Source organism: Nothoprocta perdicaria, unplaced genomic scaffold, assembly GCF_003342845.1.
Source record: "Nothoprocta perdicaria isolate Ctin4 unplaced genomic scaffold, notPer1 scaffold_4, whole genome shotgun sequence".
NCBI classification, from domain to species: Eukaryota; Metazoa; Chordata; class Aves; order Tinamiformes; family Tinamidae; genus Nothoprocta; species Nothoprocta perdicaria.
In genome coordinates, this window is record NW_020455643.1 from 1,331,591 (window position 1) to 1,352,022 (window position 20,432).

Consider the following 20,432-nt stretch of genomic DNA (forward strand, 5'->3'; position numbering starts at 1 on the left):
ATTTTTCTTGAAACATGGCACTGAAAGCCGAATTACACCCTTACAAACCCGAGGCACAGCACTCCTAACGCTCCCCATACTGCACAACAGGGCAATTATTCTACTAAGGAAACACGTTTGATTGTTTTGGTTTGATCCACAATACTTCAAATTTAATTTGGCTTTTTACAAAGCCAGTAACTGCCCAGCTGGGGTTGGACTGGTAACTACTGGAAACCTTATTTTAATTCTACTATCACTAGCACCTCATTTGAAAGGGCTGTAAGGCCAAAGCGTGTAAATATAACTGTGCCACAGAAAATGTCCCATCTTAAGTAAGCTATCGATCATCATAATAAACTTTTATTTAAAAAGATGCTGCTATATTTTTCCATCCTTCCTCTTGAAGGATCTCAATGGCCTGAGGATCTCCTAGTCCACAGGAGTGGCACACAGCTAATAGCAAGGGCTCCAGTGTGAAACTGACTCCCTGAATTTTCAAAATACATTGCAGAGAATCTATTTTTCCCCTCATAAACCAAAAAAATAAAATAAACCAATGGTCTCTGCAATATGATTCAACAACTGAGCCTTTGTGTTCAAAATGTTTTTTCCCCAGAAGGTCTGAATTTATGAAATGCTGCAGTGTATACATTGCATGAAAATCAAGTAATAGAAAATTCAGTGTTCACCTTTCAGTGCTCAACTTGGTAGTAAAATGATTCAGTTTTGCCATCAATTACATTAGGGAGAAAAAGAGAAAATAGAAAAAAATCAGATTAACATGTTCTGAAATAAATGGTATTTCAGATGAATTTAATCTTACTTTTGAAAGTTGCAAAATCATCACACACATCTAACTGGAGAACTCTGCAGGACACCTGGGAAGCTCATTCCATGATTTGCATCATCATTTAAGCGTATTAGGCTTTTCCTATAACTCAGCTGGGTTTGTGGGGCAAGACAGAAATTCAGGCTGGGGCCTGATAATCCACAGATTCTTAAACACGCTCAAATATTTAACTAAGTCTTCCCAAATTCCGTGTTCTCATTAATGCTTGCCAAGGAATGCTTTCCTAAATTACTGCAGTAATACTGACAACAGACAAGGTAAGTAGGAATAACATTTTCTATCTAAATAATAACCAGCATCACTTTCTTTTTATGATGCCTCATTAAGAAAAAAAAAAAAATAAAACCATCCTGAATATCTTCATTTCTCTCTAATGAACTTCATTAGTATTATTTCACTTAAAACTAAAAACTTGGAAGTTTACTTCAAGTTTATGGTCTCATAGCAAGCTCACTCACACAACTGTATGTGCCCAGAAAAGGATTAAAGCTCTGCATAAACAGAAAGATTTTTTTTTTAAGTGACAAATTCACTTAATGACAGGTCTTTGAATTAATGCATTATTCATTCTGTTACCTCACAGCAGAACAAAATTGTACCCATAAATATATAATGTTGTACACCATTTTTAATGTATTTTACACTTGTAAAATAATTGTCTGCCTTTCACCACCATTTTTTTTTTTTTTTTTTTTTTGGTAGATGAATCCCCCCCCCAAAAAAAAATGCAGTTTACAACATAGGGAATGCAGACACTGAAAGAATATCCACAACTGGCCCAGATAAACCTATTATTTCCCACCTCCAATTCTCAAAATGCTTGAAACGCTTTCTAGCCTCTGGAAGAGTTTTAAGGGTATCTTTCAACATCTGAACTGTCAGTTTACTCCTCCTGAACTGCCAGTTGAAATTGTCCCATTTCAACAAATCAAGTCTGACTATCAGCATGCTTATCTTGATAATAGTTACTGTCACACAGTATCTAAATTAAAATAATAAAAATACATTAAATTCCATACTTGATTTCGGGGTGCAGCAAAGGCTTCCTAGGCCAAGATGAGCTCCATGCGCTGAGGGACTGTGGCACCAGCCTCTCCTACAGGACACGGTCCCACAAAGTCCAACGGAAGGAATAGTGGCCATCCTGGAGAAGAAGAGCCATGAACCAGGTCCATGGTGACCTAGAAAGAGCAAAAAGAAGGCAAGGCTGGAGACAGGCATGGAGACCAGACTACTGCACAGACCTAAGGCCACCTGTAAGAGCTGAAACCAGCCTGGAGACCAGCCACCATCTCAGGTAAATCTTATACAGGGGAAACAGGGGATTTCACAGTTCCCTGCCAATTTTGCTCAGCTGCCAAAATCCCCCCAAAATGGCCACCTGAGCAGCAATTAACCAAGCCCCCATCTACGCCAAAGCCTTCTTTAATTGCCTTCCCTGGCCACGGGTAATGAGCTGAGCGGCAGCAGCTGCAGAGAGGGTGATGCTGCAAAAAGGCAAAGTTGCATTAAAAAAATGCAGCAAATCATAAAACACCACCTCACACCACAATATTTTGAAATATTCATCTTTTAAAATATGTTGGAAGTTTTGGTAGTTATTTATTCAGATTGCAATGGATTTGCTGCCTCTGAAAATCATCAGCATTAACTGCTGCAAAAAAAGAAAGTTTTTTTTTTTTAAATTAAAGGCCATCCTGGTAGCCAAGCAATATTTTTTCTCTATTCCAGGAGGAAGATTCCTAGCTATTAACCAGGATAAATGCTAACTTCCTCACTCCCAGGATGTTGGCCTAGGGGCTGGCAGGGCGCAGGGAGACCCTTTTAGGGGGTGAATTATTCACTGAAACCGTCAGCTCCGCGCAGAGCTTCCGCCCTCCGCATAGGGGCACAGAAATGGGCTGGAAATGGCGCTTTGGGGGTGAAAACGACGCGTCTCCCCCACAAAAGGGCGGGCGGTTCCCGCCAGAGGGCGCCGCGGCGCCGCCGCTGAGGCGGCCCCAGGCCCGGCGTGGGCCCGGCCTCGACGCCCCGTCACCTCCCGGCGCTTCCTTTTTCACCTGTTCCCCTCCTTTTTTACCTGTTTTTTACCCTCATTTTTTTAATCCCCTGTCAGACCGCGGCCCCGGTGAGGTGGGTGGTGGCAGCTCTGCTCCATGGAAGGGCTGGTGTTCGCCCGGGCCAAGGCTGCCCTTCCTGGGAGGTGTTGCCTTCCTTGGCAATTTTTAGTGCTCCCCCCCCCCCCTTTAAAAAAAAAAAAAAAAAAAAAAAAAAAGTGTTTTTAATTACCGAAAATGTGTGGGAATGTATTTAGAGAGTGGTGAGAGATAGGAATAAGATGAAAGGGGTGGTATTGGGAAATACTGGGAAATATTGGGCTGTAGGTTACTCTTTTGTCTTAGTTCTACTTGTTTTATATCAGGAGTAATTAAATTTATGAATGTTGAGCATGGCTGTTAAGCTGTGCTAGCTGATATTTAAAGAACTTCCAAATGTGTGTATTTGACATCTGTTTTCTATTATCTATTAAATAACTATTTTTTGTCATTTCTCAAGCTTGAAGATGCTGTAACCGGTGGATGCTGGTGGCAGTTTGGCTGTGGAGACCTGGAAAAATTGAGGCAAGTTTCCAAAGTTCTAGGCAAGATGTTTTCCTTCCTCATCTGCCCCACGGAATCGCTCTGAATGCGGTGGATTTCATATTAAAATCATTAACTGTTTCCTCTCTCTGTTCTGATTTGAGCTCAAGCTCTAGTAATCTTTGAGCTGGAAAAAAGAGTTAATGAACTATTTCATCATGTTAAGATGTAGTTTATTCAGTGAAGGGTGTATTCTGATAGAGAAGACCCAGTTCAGGTATGAAAATAGCTGAGGATCAAAACAACCCTGAAAAAAACCACTGTTGTCCTTTGCATTGCCAGCAATGGCAGGAGACGTTTGACTTTTGCAACAGGAGATTTAGCTGAAGGCATCCAGACATTCAATTCACCAACAAAATTGGTGTCTTTGGTGGTAGGGCTCTTACTGGAACAGAGTATTTTGCTGCTCTGGTAGCTGGGACTTTGAGAAAATTAGCAGTTACTGGAAGAGCAGCAAAACAATCTCCAGAGCTCGCAACACAAGTCACTGTGCTCCATGAATGCCAAGGAAAAGAGCACAGGAATATCCACGTGCTTCAGCAGTGCTTGGTGGCAGGAGGCCAATGCTCATATCCTCTGGCATCTGGGAAGTGCAAGTGACCTGCCTGATCCACAGCACTTTTTCAGCTGGTTTTCTGGAATATTTAAATACCATGTTCAATCTTATTTTATTTTTATGTCTAATGTCTTTCATGCATTTTGAGATGGACGTTTTACAATGAAGAATGTACCAATTTAGGTGCCATGTTTTCTAAAGCCTAAAGATATATGTTGCAGTATTTTGCATGGCTGAAAGTTCTTGCCTAAAACTTCCCAATAGCAGAAGTGCTTTGGTATATTCCTCTTCTTAGTGGGTCATACAGCCACGTCCAAGCACAAGTACCAAAATGAGAAAGCTGACTTGAAATGTACTGCACTGCTTTTTCCCTGCCCTTTCAAAATTATCTGTAAAGATGACTACAAAATTTAATAACTTCCCTGGTATAAGCTGAATATATCTAATGGGCGAGGATGAATGCATGTTTTTGTTTGGTTGGTTGTTGGGTTTTTTTTAATCATTGTTAAGGTCCAATGATGACAGGTTTTTTGAGAGGCAGCCAGTTTCTGCAGGAAGCTTCTTCCAGCATTTAGTGCTGCAGATAACTGAGGCTTCATAAAAACAAAAAAATCACACATTTCTAGATGACTAGCAGAGTGAGTCCTGACTTTACTGTGAGTGATACTCAATGAAAACATCTTTGTGAAATTTTATTAAAGATATGGAGGTTGCTGGCAGACAGCTCCAAAGTAGCACATTGTGGAAGGAGTAGATTACTAGCCCTTCTGGCTTTAAATGCCATACAGGGACTTAGGCAATAGAACTTTTTTTCTTTAAAAACAAAAACAAAAGACAATACATTTGCTCTGGCTTGTAGCTAGTTGTTCCCAGACCCTTCTACATAAGGCATTACCAGCTTTGGGGGGATGTAGAATACCATAAGAGTGTACAAGAAAGCAGCAGTTAATTTCTGTGGTCAGGAGGAAGTCTCAAGGAATAATCATAGATAATTAGATATTTTTGTTTGAAAATTCTTATGTTTTATAGCTGTTAGCCTTCTAAGTAAATATTATAATTTCATATAGTATGAATATGTTTCATCAAGAATGCAAAATATCTAGAATAATTATAATTGGCTACAAAAATATTTCTAAAGGTTATAAAAGAAACATAAAAGCATATTTCAGAATTTAAGCCGTTCTTTACTATTACATCTGCTTTTGGGATTTTTCATTCAGGGGATGGAAATATCCTACATTTGCCTTCTTCAAGTCTCTTCCTCTTCCCTCTGAGCATTAAATACTGGTAACTGACGCTCTATTGAATCACTGAGGGGCAGAGTGGATTCAAATAGACTTTTGATCTTTTCTGGAATCTGAGTTTCTAGTGACCTTTCCATAATATTCTCTTACCATTAATTACACAGAGGTCAACATTATATTTGTGTTTTATAAACTTGACCAGAACTTTCAGAATCTGGGCTAATAACATTAAAGAAAATATTTTTACTTTATTGAAAAACTGTTGCACATGAGAATCAGTTTTGATGTTCAGTGAAAATAAATTACTTGATTTATTTTACCCTGTAGCAGATTTGTGGAGTCTCACTGTAACTGTCAGTTGAACACAACCTCAAACAAAAATACTGAAGTGATAAAAATCTGGAGTGTTGCATCTTTGTCAAGAGCAAATGAACGAGATGCACTACGAAGGATTTTTTTTCCTTTCAGGAAGTCTAGCTTCTTTTTAGTAAGCAATAAATATATGCCTCTCTTGATTAATGTCTTATTCACACTGGCTATGCTTATGTCTTTGACTTGGCAGGTTCATTTATGAGGTTGGAAGTAACTGTGAAACGGAGCATCCGTCCAGATGCCGAGGTCTTTTGACGGAGGATATTGAGTGCCGGTAAACCGCTTTGCGAATTTGCATGGGGTAAAAAGGAAGGCAGAAATAAACTTCTGAAACTGAATGCCAGGCCAAGGATGAGGGCTCCTCAGCTGTATACACATGCTTTCAATATCTCTCCAGTAGAGGAGAGGAGATTGTGTATAAATGGAACACTATGGATTTGGCATCTCCTTGAGAATGTGTGGAGAATGCGTGGGAGTTTTGGAGCGTTGTCACAGGCCTGATTTCCATTGTCTGCTTTCTGTTTGCTGCACTACCGTAAGTTTAAAGTCTTAAGCAGTCTGCAGATTCAAACATGAGTAATCTTGCCTGAAGCCTTTTTCAAAAGCTGCCTTTTTTTAGTTTATCTTGGATATGTTTCTCTGTCTGCATAATACAGATATAATATGCCAGAGAAGCATGTTGTTCGTGTTTGGAACAATATTTGGTGGTTGACAAATGAGCTTGATGTACTATTCTGTTGTACTGACTTGACACTAATCTCTGCCACTTAGAGCAAATGAGAATAAATCACCTCTTCCTTCTTATCTCCGGCGCCCGTAGATGTGTGTGCACACATAGGCACGCTGGCGGCGGGGACTGGCCCCGTGTTTATTTGACCCACATGCCGTGTCACCACTGCTCTTGTGCTCGCCACTGCCCGTGAAACTGGGCAAGAGAAAGGGCACTTTGGTGGTGCTAAATCAGTTTCTCTTTGGTGCATGAGCACTGGGATAAAATTTTGAATATGTGGGTAGAAAATGGCAGAAGAAAAGCAAAAATGCGCTCATCAGGTGAAAATGTCTGAAGCAAAATGGGATTGACTCCAAATTTTGTCCACACAGGGTAGATATAGGGCTAAGGAAGCCAAGCAAAATAAAACCATTCTTACTAAGCTGTTCATCTTCTGAAATATTAGTTGAGAGGGAACTTTACATTAAAACTGCCATGTTAGTATGGAATTCATCAAGATGTATCTAATGGACTTGCATTTGGATTTGCTTTCTAGACCACATTGTGAAACTGAATAACATTTTTCCAATTTGGAGGCATAAGTATAGTCGTTGACTCTTTTTAGGTGCTCTGATCCTTCCTAGCCCCTCTATGCTAAATAACAGTGTCATTACAGTATTTTGAAGGCTGGTAGTTACAGAACATAAATATAAAATGCTTATGGCATGGTTCCGATCTCTGGAAAATGGCATTTTAGTACAGGCCACAAAAAAGAGCACGCAGAAGCAGTGATGAGGGGGTGCTTTGAGCTGTTCCTTAAGCTGGAGAAAGACATGATGAGCTAGAGTGATATTGATGTCTCCTTCAATGTCACAGCTACAGCAGGTCTCTAGGGGTTAGACTTTTAGGTCTTTATTTAGATCTCAAAAAATGTAGTTGTTAAACCTTCTTTTGTTTGCACCATTTTAAAATTACTTCTTCAATTTGTGCCAGTCAAATTTATGTCACCTGTCGCAATGGAAGAGTAGACCAAGCGCTCTCCCTGGGCTTCCTGCTGGGTTGGCTAGCTGGGGACCTGACAGATCTTACAGGCTGCTATTTAACAAATCAACTACCAATTCAGGTAATCGGTCAGTATTTCTACATCTTGATTTAGCCTTCTCCAACTTTAGAGAGGTTTTTAAGATTAACAAGGAAATATTAATTCAAAGCTCTTTGTCTCAGGATAATTAGAAAAGTATATTTTTCTTCTGTAAGAGGAGAGTTTCTCTGAAAGAGCCAAGTTGTCAGTGATGCATTAATTGTCTGTAATCTTATCTGCCTTTTAATTTTTTTTGTTTTTTTTTTTTTTTTAACTTTTTAATTAAAAGAGAAAGATAAATTTATCAGCCACCAGCACAAGATTTCACAGGTTAGAGAGGGGACCAAGATTGGTTAGAGTTATCTCACTTAGTTAAAGATTTAATTTGTGGTTCTATCTGTTCCATCCCCCTCAATGTGAAATGGAGAAAAAAGACAGCTTTGTCTAACTGAGGCAAGAGACACTGAGTAAGATCAGTAGCATTTTAAGTGTTAGGTACCTAAGTGGAGCAGACCTGAGCTCCTGGACAAAAACAGATTTATCAGTCTGCCGAGGCAAGGATTTGTGCCATGTGTCTTTGGGAATTACAAAACTCTGCAGGTTTGTCAACAAGCTTTACATTGCATTACTCTGCAGCAGTTGAACTGGTTTGGGATCCTAAGCACTTCTTTGCTGCTTTTTTTTTCCTTTTTTTTTTTTTTTTTTTTTTTTGGCAATAGTTTGTTAATTGTCATTCACATTTTGATTATGAAGCGAAATTTCCATGCAGTTAGGTTCAGTAATGACTGTGGACTTCTTGTATCCCAAACAAGCAAATGTATCTTCTTTTGTCTTTCAGATTGTCAGTGCCATCTTTTATGTTAATATGGATATAATTATGATTTCACAGTTTGACTACTACAAGCTCAAGAATCAAAAGATGCCAAGATGTAAGGTTTCAAAATTATTAAAATGTTCTTCCTAATGTGAAATACATTTCACCTTGACGTTTACCAGAGTTTTTTAATAAATTTTTTGGTGGAATTTAAAAAACTGAGTTTATAAATTCCCTGTGAAGTTGTTAGGATGATAACTTCTATTTTTTTTAGACTGTTACGAAAATTTACCACACACATGAGGCTGCAGTCTGACCAAAAAAAAAAAAACCCACCCACGTAATATGGAAAAAACGCCCACATAATATGGATATATGGATTTCCATATAGTACTTTCAGTTTATATGGATATAGAAGATGTAGTAGTTTTGTGGAATCCGGATGTGTATTTTAACTTCTTTCATGGTTTTACTATCTGCCTTTCCATCTAAATATATGTTCAAATTGACAGCAAACATTATTTCTCTGTGTGGTTCAGTTAGGTTCCTCAATGTTGATTGAAAACGGACTTTATTTGCTTATAGCATAAAATGTCTTGACATGTTCATGTATTCTCTTTCAGTACATATAGTTAAAAACGTATTCAAGGGGAATAAAATTACTTGATTTGCTTTAGAAAATCCTGGCAGTAGTTGTAGTATTTGGCCTTCCAAATAGTCTACTCTTCTGTTTGCTTTGTATCAAATCACAAACATTAATTCATCAATCTTAGCAATTATTGAAGAAAATCTGGTGGTGCAGTAGAGGTAGCAATAAGCTGAAGTAAAACAGATGCAGGTCCAGCGGACTAAATAGGAATAAAGCAGATTAATTCAATATGGAGCTGATAATAGAACAGGAGATAGGTCAGAGCTGAACTTGCTGCTCCCTACTCTTGAAAACAAACACAGGCTTTTGTATGTTGGAACGGTGCTTATTTGAGCTCAGCCTTGCCTATCTGGAAAAAGAAGAATTATGTGATTAATGCAAGAAAGTAGGGCTTTTGCATCTAGTTTTCGAGCAGTTGCCGTGGGCAAGCTGGTCAGGTGTGCATCTCAAAACACAGCCTGTGAAACAGGAATTCCTGTTGGACTACAGGACTTGTTGGAGCAGCCCACTAATGCCACACAGCCGTTTGTTGCACTCGCGGTGTCTGCGAGTCCTTAGCAATGATTTATAAACACAGAATTCGTCATCTATCACTTTCAAGTTGCCTCGCAAGTGTCTGTAAAGATTTGTTAGGTGTAATATCTCTTTTTGAATACATGAGTCTCTCAGACTCTAAAGATAAGACTCGAAATCTGGCTAACCATGGACTTTGACACTGGTCCAGTAGAACACTTGAGCTAACAGAAGTGTCACTGGCCTAAATATATAATCCAGATTTTGAATGTCCTTGCTTTTGTAGGATTTAATCAAGATATATTGAAGGAAACAATTGTATTCAATCCCAAATTGCAGCTTTCTGTATATTGTCTGCATTTTAATAATAAATTAACATAAGATATGGATTAAATATGAAAATTGTCTCTCTCGGTGCAAAGCCAAGGTAAGAAGTTTCCATCCTGTTCCTGCACCGTTACCTTCGGTTGCTGCAGCAAGACTCAATACAACTGTGATAGTGATAGAGTGGGCACAGGAAATGAGGAAGAGGAAGGCTCCTGAAACTTACATTGTTACCAAGAAAAGGATGCAGGAAATTGTACCTTCTTATTTACATATTTATATTATAGACAAAAAGTAAACTAAATCAACATCAGATGTTACTTTTCAGCTAATTTGTTTGTGTTTCCTTTTAGACAGCACAACCCTAAAGAATTTCTGTATAAGCTGGAGCTTGGTGTGTGTAACACTGCATGTTATTTTACCCTGTTGGCTGTTATTAAGAAACCAAGACCAGAGCATAGGCTTAGAAGCAAGAAATGTAAGTTCTTACCTGCTTCTTTCTGTTCCTTAAAAAAAAAAAAAAAAATCCTCAAAAAATGTATTGAAAGGATTGTGCAGTGGGAGCTTAAAGAAATTCATATGACTTTAAAATGCCTTAGAAATTATGAATGTGGGAGTACATGGGAGTTTTCTGTGTGTGTTTACATCCCCAAACAAAAAAGTTATAACTGCCTTCTTTTAGGCAACTTCCTCTGTTTTGGGCTTACTTTGTCCCTTGGGTTATTAGGATATGCTGCTCTGTGAAATAACACACACAGATATGTTGTCTTTTTGCTGTGTTAGATATTTTCTGCTTCTGTTTAGATACAAAACAGTCACAAGTGAAATCAATAATAGTGGAAAATTACAATTGTACCCGCTGCTGCTGTCATTTTTAGAGGAAAGTTCACAGGATATTCTAGCAATTTTCTGGCCTTCATACTAATGCCAGTAAAATAATTGTAATCCAACAGCATTGCCCAGCAGGGAAGCAGCTTATTTTCAAAACACAGCAAGAGTGAGAAAACTTACAACTCTCTTGAATTGTGAAAAATGAGCATTTTGCTTTCTCCAGACAAGATGATTCGTTTTTTGTGGCCCTAGCTGCAATTTGTAGTTTGAGCTTGAATTGAAAAGTGTCCTTCTCTCCCCAGCCCCCTCTTTTTTTTTTTTTTTTTTTTTTTTTTTTTTCTTCTTGCTGTAGGACTGAATTGGTTTTAATAACATATCCTAAAGGTAGGACCAGTTTTGAGCTAAATCATGGCAATAATGCATTAGTATATATCATTGCAAAGTAAAGATTAACCCTTTCTAGTCCTCTTTAGTCATTTGGTGAGCCCTGAATGGCTTTGAAAGGAAGAATTTCTTTTTGTCTGGAAAAGTAGCCAGTGGACTCTCAATAAAACCTTTGATATGCCCCAAAATATTCCTGTGAAACTACATTAACTCTTATTTTTCAGAGAAGTCTTGATATGATGGAAATGTCAGGCTTGGTTTGTGGATATATCTCATGTGTGTTTTACTTGGGAAATAGATTTCCTCAGCTGTACAAAAATGTAAGTGAGCTTTTGCCTAAGAACATGTGTTTATTGTAGGAAAGACACTGTTGCTTGAGGTGTTGGATTCTCCGCAGCAGCAAGTACTCAAAGTTGAAAAATGTGAAAGAAAAAGGAGTGTCTTTAATGACCTGGGTCAGAGAGGAGGAAATGAAGTATTTACAGTTGGATGTATCAGATGTGAGCAGAAACATGCTTGGCATGATTGTTTCATAAACAAGTGGTATCTTCCATTTTTTTTCTCCTGACTGTTCTACCTTAAGGAATCAAGTACAGGTTCAAAAGATAAAAATAGAGGAAAATGAATTTAAAGCATTACAAGCCCTTCCACAGCAGTGTCATTATTATTTTGTGTTTGGGTGTGTTTTGCTTTGTTTTTTATAGCCTCTTTACTGTCAATACATTTAAAATACACCACAAAGGTCATTGTCAGATGTAGACAGGCATCCTGGTTTACTATAGAAAGGCTTCACGTAGTTCATTTCCAGGCCACTTCCAATTCTCTCCTTGTCCTTTGCATCCAAGCTGGAATATTACTTTACGTTCATACTACTGTATTTCCAAAGGGCTCAAGTGAACCGGCTGATATGGCAACAGATTTCTTAAGAAGTAAATATTATTATTTGGAAGCAGATTATCCTTGCTGTTTTGCAGCTTTACAGCTGTACAGCCTGAGCTGCTGCCAAGAATTGTAACAAGTTCTATAGTTTTACGTGATACATGATCAAATATTAAGCCCAGAGAATCCAGAGCCCACAGGGAGGTGGAGAGAATGAATGGGCATCTCTGGACGTATTATAATACAAAACTCCAAAATTATCTGTAATTGCCTCTATGGTGATACATGTTATAACATTTCTTCTATAAAAACTGGTTTTTATTTAGTTCCAAAGAAGATCCACAGGAGGCAGCTCTTACGTGCTGTTTGCAGTAGCTATGATGGGAAATGGTACTGTGGACTGAGCCTCCTTTGGAAGATGCCTCCTGCTCATCTTTCCAGGCCCTCTACTTTTTGCACCATCTTCCATGGTTCATTGGGAGCTTTGGAGTTTTGTTTCTAGACATTTTTGTATCCTTTTCGTAGAGATGACGAGTTTTTTGGGGTTGGTCTGCTAATATGATCAGAAATTAGAGGTTCTGTATAATTCTGACCTGATTATAAAGCTTAACCTCTTTCTGAAGAGATAATTTATACGCTTTTTTTAATGATAAGGTTACTTCATACAAATGTTCATAGAAAGTATGTACAAGTTAATCTATCTTTTGTAGCCATACAGGGTCTACTGAAAGAGGAGACAGAAGAAGTTTAACATGTTTTTCATGCTTGCTGTCTGATAAATAGGAACAAGAATGCTAGTTGTTTTCAAATGCAAGTTTGCAACAATAACTTTGAGAATTTGGCTAAACTGGAAATGTTACTGGAAGGCAGCATCAAGGTCAGAGACAAACAAGGGTGTTTTAACAAACATAGTTTCCAAACCCAGCATTTAGCAACCAAGCATGGGAGTTAGCCTTAGCTGTGCAATTGGAGGCAAGGTCAGACGCATCCGGACACTGAGTATCTCTGAAAAGCAGGAGCTGGGCTCACTGAATCTGTGCAAGTTATATAGGTTAGGACACAAGTTTCTTGTGTATGCTAGTCCTGAATTTAGGCTTAGAACACTGTAATTTTTAAGTCTTATTTCTAACATATATTATGTGTTCACATATAATTTTTATATCTAACATGCACAATATGCCTCTAGTATACTAGTTATTATTATTCATGCTCTTTCTAAAATGAGCATTAGCATTTGTGATTAACAAAAAGCGAAATGTTTAGAACAGTGCCATACTTTCGCTTTATACCTTTTATGAATGGCAACGTGCTGTCAGCTGGCGTTACCATTCAATGCCTATAATAATCAGTCTTCCTGCTCTTTCCATATCGTTTTCTATGTTATACATGGAAAGCTAGAAATCTAACAATATTGAGACTCATAAAGAACACAGACGTTGGGCACATAGTTTCTATACTCACTTCATTTTTCTGTCTTTCTCTAAAACAAGAAGTCCAGGCAGGAGATAACAAAAACTGCGTTACACTCTTTATTTAGTGTCCACTTGTGCCACATAATCCTGAATTGCCACAAAATAGAACTTCGTGTGTTTTGGCAGACTGGTGGTGTCCTACTTAAACACTCTATGGAATATTAGATTATACTCCAACATATTTATAATAGGTTTCATAGAGAATTCCCAGCCATCTGCCCCTCTGACTAGTCTTCAGTAGAAGCCAGTACTTGAGTCTTCTAACTTGTATTTTCACTTAAAATTGTATTAACGGGAGAATTCCTCATCTTCTTGAAGTTAGAATTTCAGTTCTGTATCTCAAAACTTCTGTTTAGTTCCATTAACTCCAAGAAGGAAGCTGGATAGAATGAAGAGGGACTTCAGGACCGAAGCATATTGTGTCGATCCATATTAAAAGGAAGCTCATTTCCAGATTTACCTGAAACAATTCAGGAAGTCATGATCCCCAGGTATCAGTCCTGCCTTTCCGATTAAAGCAATTTCGTAGGCCATTCCGGCCGGGGCGGTGCTGGGGTGGCTTGCCCTGGCCTCTGGACGGCCTGCTAAATTACACTGTCATTCCGAATTGCCCACTGTGCTTTTTGCATCTCCAGCCATGGCAATTTAGGTTGGCACAAACTTCAGTGAAACGTTCCGAATTGTGGGAACGCAGCTCTTCACTGCCATGGTGAGACTGAGCTGCGGTTAGTGGCCCTTTTTTGAAAGAAATTGCAGTTTTTTCTTTGTGAGACAGTGCAGTTGCTTTCGCGTGAGCAGGCGGTATGGATTCATGGTTGCTGGCCCATGTGGCTGGTTTGGGCTCTTGGGTCTTTTGCTCCATAAACAAAGTGGTGACTCTTTTCTTCCTTCCCCCCCATTCCATCCCACCGCTCCCAACTGGAAACATAAAACTACCAGTATTTATTTACCAAAAAAAAAACCCCTAGAATCTGATCTTGATGACCTTTACAGTATATTATGTGCATGTTTGCAGATGCTTTCCTATGGTGTACTCCAAAAGGGAACTTTTACATTGGCCACAAACCTCCTCCTCTGAGCGAGCGCTGCCCCGCAGTCGCAGTGCCAGGGTGCACATGACATTCATTTCTTGGGTCTAGCTTGATTGGAGTCTGAATCCAATCTTGCTAATAGTCCTCCAGTTCAAATTATATTGCAAACAGATGCTTCCAAATCAGGTTGAGGAGATTATGGAAATCTGGTCAAGTATATAGTGCTAGCTGAAAATGTATGAAGTATTTGTAATCAAGAGAAAACAAAAGCAGACCTCCTGCTTTGAGAAGCCCTCAAGATATGGAAGTGAATATTTTCCAAAGAGAGCTTCGTTTCTGTCTCTTGCCAAGCAAAAAATCAAAATTCTAACAAAATGATACATCATGTTAGACCAGAAAATGGGGAGCAGGATTGCCTGCATTTTGAAACAGCAGAGAAATTAAACCCAAGGCTTCTCTTTTTGAAAGAGAAATATTTTAAAATTGATCATCTGTGTAACAATCAATTTCTTCTTTGAAAAGTACTTCAAGAAATCCAGGAGTCCCAGTGGTTCTTGGTGCCCGGTTGCACTGGGGCCATTTCAGCTTGGTTTAGCAGGAGAACATGGTTAGTTATCCTCTTGCTTTGGTGTCTGGAGTTGAAGTTATTGCCTGCACACCAAGGCAGTTAGCTCCCATAAATAACAGAAGTGTCCAGTTGTTTGTGAAGTATGAATGATGCCTTCTTCCCTTGTTCCGATTAAGAGGAGTTACATAATAATACATCTAAATTATAAATCGGGCTTGATTTTCAGTTTTAGTAACCATTTCTTTCCAAGGGCTGCTGTGCTGTTGAAGGTAGTTGGTGCTTCTTGAGCTTGACGCTTAACTGAGTCTGATAGTGGCCTTATTGGCGGCGTACTAAGTATGGATTTGTTTATTTTAGGATTCCAGGGTGGACATTACTAGAGTTTTGTTTAATGTGCATGATTAGTTAATGCTAATTTGCACTAAAAGGTGCTACATATTTTAAAATATTAAATTAGTTGATAACCATCCTACTCTCAAACTTCTAGTAGCAGCCAACATTAAGTTTCCCAGAGACTGAATTTTGTGGAAGTTTTTTCCAGGAAACTTTGTCCTTTTCTGTAAGTCTAATGATTTCTTTCACTCTGCTACCTTCCTTCCCTGTCACCACCAAAACCAAACAACTCTATATATTTAATTCGGACAAAGTTCTTTACCAAGATTTTTCTCTCTTTTTTTTTTTTTCTTTTTTTATTGACATCGGCCTGTTGTCAGGGATCTCTGTTCAAATCCTCTACGTGTTCTTCCTTTCATTAAGTGTAGCCAGGCAGTTACTAGATACACGACGTAAAGCAAGTACCAGGCTGCTGTACACAGGCTCTTATCTTGCACCTTTTGTGGTTTGCAGGGCAACCACTTGGAATCCATTATATATTTTTACAAAACATCATGCCTTTTAATTTAATTACACCGCAAAGAATTTAAGTCTGACCTGACAATTCAACAAGGAGCTTTTCCAACCAAAGATGCAACAACTCCTGCTCTGTCCTCCCATAAATAGCCACTTTCGCCTCAAAACCATTCCATTTTTTGAATTGCCATTAGATTGCCAGTAGATTTAACTGAGCAAATCCGATACACTAGTTTTGTGACTGTCATAAACTTGGCTCACAAGTGAATGTGAATCGTCTGGCATCTGCCTGTGAGCTGGGGCACCCGGTGACACCTCGGACTGTCCCGGGGCAGCGTGCGATTCCTGCAGACTGATCCATCGCCGTGTCCTTTCCCACCAAAGCTCCTGCTAAGGCTCCTGGAGCTGCAGCTGCGAGGAGGACTGGAACTGTCCTGCCTGTTGTCCTTTGCTTTCCCCGAGCATTGGTAGCTGTGTATGCTCTAAACTCGTTTGCTAAGCCTGAAGAAGAAGAGTTCCCCACGTTATGCCACAGAAGGACTTAAAAAAATGCTGACCTGCTGTCTCTGAAGGAAATCCTGTCTAGTCTCCAGTTGGAAGGGGCCTCAGAGGTGGGGTGCTGGAAAGCCTTGGGAAGGTGGGATAATTCCTGGGGCTCTGCCCAAGATGTAGAGAATTTCCTTTCTGTTCATCTAGGCCTCCCAGAAAGCTTCCCCCACTTTGTTTTTATAAATAATGATGTGCGTTAGCCCCAGACTCCTCACCACCCTTGCGGACAGCCAAGTTATTTTAGCTGGCCTGAAGTGTTCCCGGTAGAATCCTGCACGCCAGACTTCTTCCCAGAGCACCTCTATTTTATTTTTAAAATTGTATTTTTAATGTTACAGCAGTGGTGATCCAGGGGCGATCCCATCTACTGTGTTTCCCATCTACTTTCTGCATCAAAGTTTTAGTCTCTGTTGAAATACCAGGTGTTTTGTGTCAAGTTCAGTATAAAACTCCTCACCTGCCCAGCAGGAATTCTGCAGAGGGCCATGTTCTTATCCCTGCTCCCCTTTTTTTGAAGACTCTTTTTCTCCAAGTCAATAATTTTGTCAGAGTGCTGGAACCACTAGGAGAAAAGACAAGACTTGCTTGTTAGTTCCTTGTTCTGATATTAGCAGTGTTTCCAGTGATTTGTTCTACAGCAGAAGTAAATTACAGTGTCATGTCGAACTGCATGATTCTCAGCATTAACTACTGAGTCACAGTCTGCACGTCGGTGTTTGGAAGCAGCAGATTGCCCAGAATGTGGGAAGACTGAGGCTGGACTGGCACAGGGCAACACCTTTAGGGTCCCTTAGGAATCCCAGGTCCCTTGTTCCTGCTGTGCCCTTAACAAATTTCCAGCTTAGGACCCTCACAATCTCTGCAGTGCAATAGCTAAGGGCTAGGATATTTCCATATCTGAGTCATGTAACCAAGGAGATCTGAAGTTTCAGTTAGAATTTTTCTCTATTTGGTTTTACAAGTTAAATATTAAACCTTTTCTGCCAAAAAAGTGCTGAAAATGAGTGTTAGGTAGAATTTGGAAAAGGTTGCATACTAAAAGTTACATACACTCTCACACTTAGAATTAAAGCAATAGTTAATATGTAAAACACAGAACATGAATTAGATAAAACAATTTTTAAGCTTTCCTCCTCAGAAGGTAGGGTCCATAGTCTGTGCCAGAACAATGCACTGAATGGATGGTTGCTTTTATTACGTGCACCGTATTTAGTTTTCAGTTGTAAGCAGATCCTGCAAATGCTGCCTGTGCATCCTGTTTAATGACTTCCTTACCAAAAATAACAGGTGACTTTGCAGTTCGTAAGGTATCGTCAGCAGAGCCGAGGACGAGGCGGTGCCGGCGCCCTGGGAACAAACCCTTGCTCACGAGTGGGAGAGCCCGGAGGGCCTCGTTGTCACCCAAGTGTATTTGTGGATTACTTCAACAAACAGCTAAGTTTGCTCTTCCTTACAGGCCAATCTTATTCCTTCTGTTACTTATTTTGTTATTACTTATTCATAGTTGATATGAAGATAATAGATTTCATGTTTACTGTGCGCTATCAGAATGATAGTCTTTTGGGGTTGTTTTTTCTTTCCTGTTTTCCCTATTTTAGCCCTATCTCTATTTTGCATTATGGGACCACTGCAAATGAGTGGTCTAGAAGTATTGGATGTCTTGGTACAGTGTATATCATGAAATGATTATCTTTAAATGAACTTGTTAACAGTAACCTGGAGTTTTAAAAACGGTGGATGCAGTTAGCCATGTGCCTTGAACCCAAACTGTAGTTAACTACTGCTCAATCCATGAGCAGTGAATGTAAGTTTGAGGCACTTTTATTCTCGTTGCTTTGTATAAATCAGAAGAAAAAAACAAGTTTTAATTAAATCATTTAAGTTCAAAGGATCAGCCATCAACATGAAAGGCTAATTCCAACATAAGTTGGCAGGAGCATCGTGTGTAGCTCAATGCAGACATGCATTTTATTTTTAAGAGTTAATTAAAGCATTTATACATCAATGCTGGTGTATTACTGTACATCATCATGTACTGTATATAAACTTTACATGTGACATTCATTTCCTTACAAGCTCTGGGTTTATATAAGTCCAAGAAGGAAAACATTAGAAGCTAGAGACTGTACCTTGCAATTGCCTATTGACTCTTTGTTTTTTTTCCCCAATACTCTGTTTTACCTGAAGAAATTTTCAATAAAATTTAACTCAGAGTGTAATGATTAATTTGTTCTTCAGCAGATCAGTTGGTGAACAAAATTGTTGCCTTTTCCAAGGGTAAGTATGAGTGTTTTATCCATTTCAGGGCTGATCTTGAAACTCCTTCCCTTTGTGCAATTTCAGATCACTGTAAGTGACCTGATTAAAAAAAAAATCGAATTGCTGAGTTCTTGGGTGAAGCTTTTATCAGTTGCACTCATTAGTTTTTTGTTAAGACCTAAGTTACTGCTAGAAGTGCACATGGAACAAAATGAAAACTTTATTGTGGCTTTCTATGGAAGTTTAAATACTACTGATACAAAACCATATGAGATGAGGGTTTCGTGGAGGGATAATGTCACCCTGCTAGTGGATATGGAAACCTAAACTAATTACTAATTACTATGGCAGTAAATTAGAGAAATAACCAGATTCTGTGATGTTACTGGAAGGGCTTTCACTCACACGGAGCAGGGATTGGGATGTTTGACAGTGATTTGTTCACGCTGAGCATGGCCCGGGACGTCCCCCGTTCTGAACACGTGCAGTCCTGTAGAAATCCCGGGCTTAGCTGCAGCCAGCCAGCTCAAAATGCTGCGTGGAGGTGCGTGGTCTGTGCTCTTGCTTCAGCCTGGGCTGCACTAAGTTAAGTACAAAGCATTTTCTCAGTCGTATTGCGAAAAGCCAAGTACTTTTGAAGTGTTTTGCAGTTCTGCACAATGTGTCCTCGCTAAGCTTTTATGTGAGATCTTCCCAAATGAAGTCAGTTACTTCATTAGTCTCAGTGTTTGCTTAGAATAAACATGTATTTTCTGTTTTCTTAAATAGAAGGTTTTAGAAGTTAACCTTTTAGTGTATAAATTAAAATGCTCTTTGTCTCACTTGCAGATTTATACACTGTACACCCGCGATTATCAAACTTGCCTGGGTAGTGATTGAAAGCCTGACTTGTTACTTTTTAATGCAGTTGCAATTTGTTATTATGCCATTTTTTCAAAGATTATTTCCCCTTTCATTGCTGTATGTAATCCTATTCTGCATTGTTTTTTAATCCCAGTTTTATATTACTATAGCATATTAAAACAGCTAAATACAGAGTATGTAAAGTTACTGTGATTTAATTTAAGAATTTTAAGGGAAAATAATGTGTTCTGCATTTAGTATATAGGTTAAATGAGTACTTAAAATTGACTTCCAAGTAACCATTTGATTAAAAGAACTGCCCAAATACATACAATTATCAATGCTGTTGCTGTTGTGTATTAAGAAGTAAGGATTCTTTGTCATCACTCTTCTCTGCACATAATTATTTTCTCCCAGCCAGACTGTGCTCTGCCAAAAGAAATAGTTAGCACTTTGCCAGAATATACCAAGTTAGAGACTAAAGGACAGATCCTGATTACCTCTTTGTTAGCTTAAGACAGGAAAATAAGGCATGTAGCTATTTTGTTGAAAAGCAAAGTGTCTTAATCTTCTTGCTTTATGTTACTAATTCTTCCCCCCGTGCTGCATGTAATCCAAGATTAACAGCATTGTTTTCTAATTTTTTTAACTGTCATGAAAATCTCATTAACTAAAGGAAATATTGAAAATGTCTTCAGGGCTCTCTTCATATTTAAACAAATTGACCAAAAGACTTAACCTAAGTCCAGAGAAACTTCCAGAGTTCAAAGGAAATTATTACCAGAGTGGAGTTATTCGTTGTCATTACATTTTGGGTTTGATCACTTGTTTCTGAATGAAAAAATAAGTACTTAATTATCTACTTCTGACTAACTCTTGAAATTGCAAGTTTGGCTGTTTTTTTCTAAATTCGTATTTTCATTCCGTTTCTGACAAACAATGTGTAACTAGCCCGAAGGAAGCAAGTTTAGTTTAGGAGCAAAACTTGCAATTGCTTTGCTGCTGCGTGATCTCGTTACCTCCTTTTTCTAATA

General features: G+C 38.8%; 1 protein-coding gene across 1 annotated transcript; it reads left to right on the forward strand.

Annotated features, from left to right (window-relative positions):
• Positions 1-1,992: 1,992 nt before the first annotated feature.
• PQLC2L (PQ loop repeat containing 2 like) lies at positions 1,993-19,434 on the forward strand. Its single transcript, XM_026045216.1, has 9 exons — positions 1,993-2,129; positions 2,719-2,965; positions 3,389-3,453; positions 5,834-5,917; positions 7,346-7,475; positions 8,272-8,362; positions 10,087-10,211; positions 17,584-17,832; positions 19,384-19,434. The coding sequence occupies exons 1-9, from the start codon at positions 1,993-1,995 to the stop codon at positions 19,432-19,434; spliced, it is 1,179 nt and encodes a 392-aa protein (XP_025901001.1).
• The last annotated feature ends 998 nt before the right edge of the window (positions 19,435-20,432 follow it).

Coding starts and splice junctions, on each gene's coding strand:
- PQLC2L (XM_026045216.1), top strand. CDS start 1,993: ATGAACCAGGTCCATGGTGACCTAGAAAGAGCAAAAAGAAGGCAAGGC. Junction 2,966..3,388: donor CAGACCGCGGCCCCGGTGAG/GTGGGTGGTGGC, acceptor TCATTTCTCAAG/CTTGAAGATGCTGTAACCGG. Junction 10,212..17,583: donor TAGGCTTAGAAGCAAGAAAT/GTAAGTTCTTAC, acceptor CAAAAATAACAG/GTGACTTTGCAGTTCGTAAG.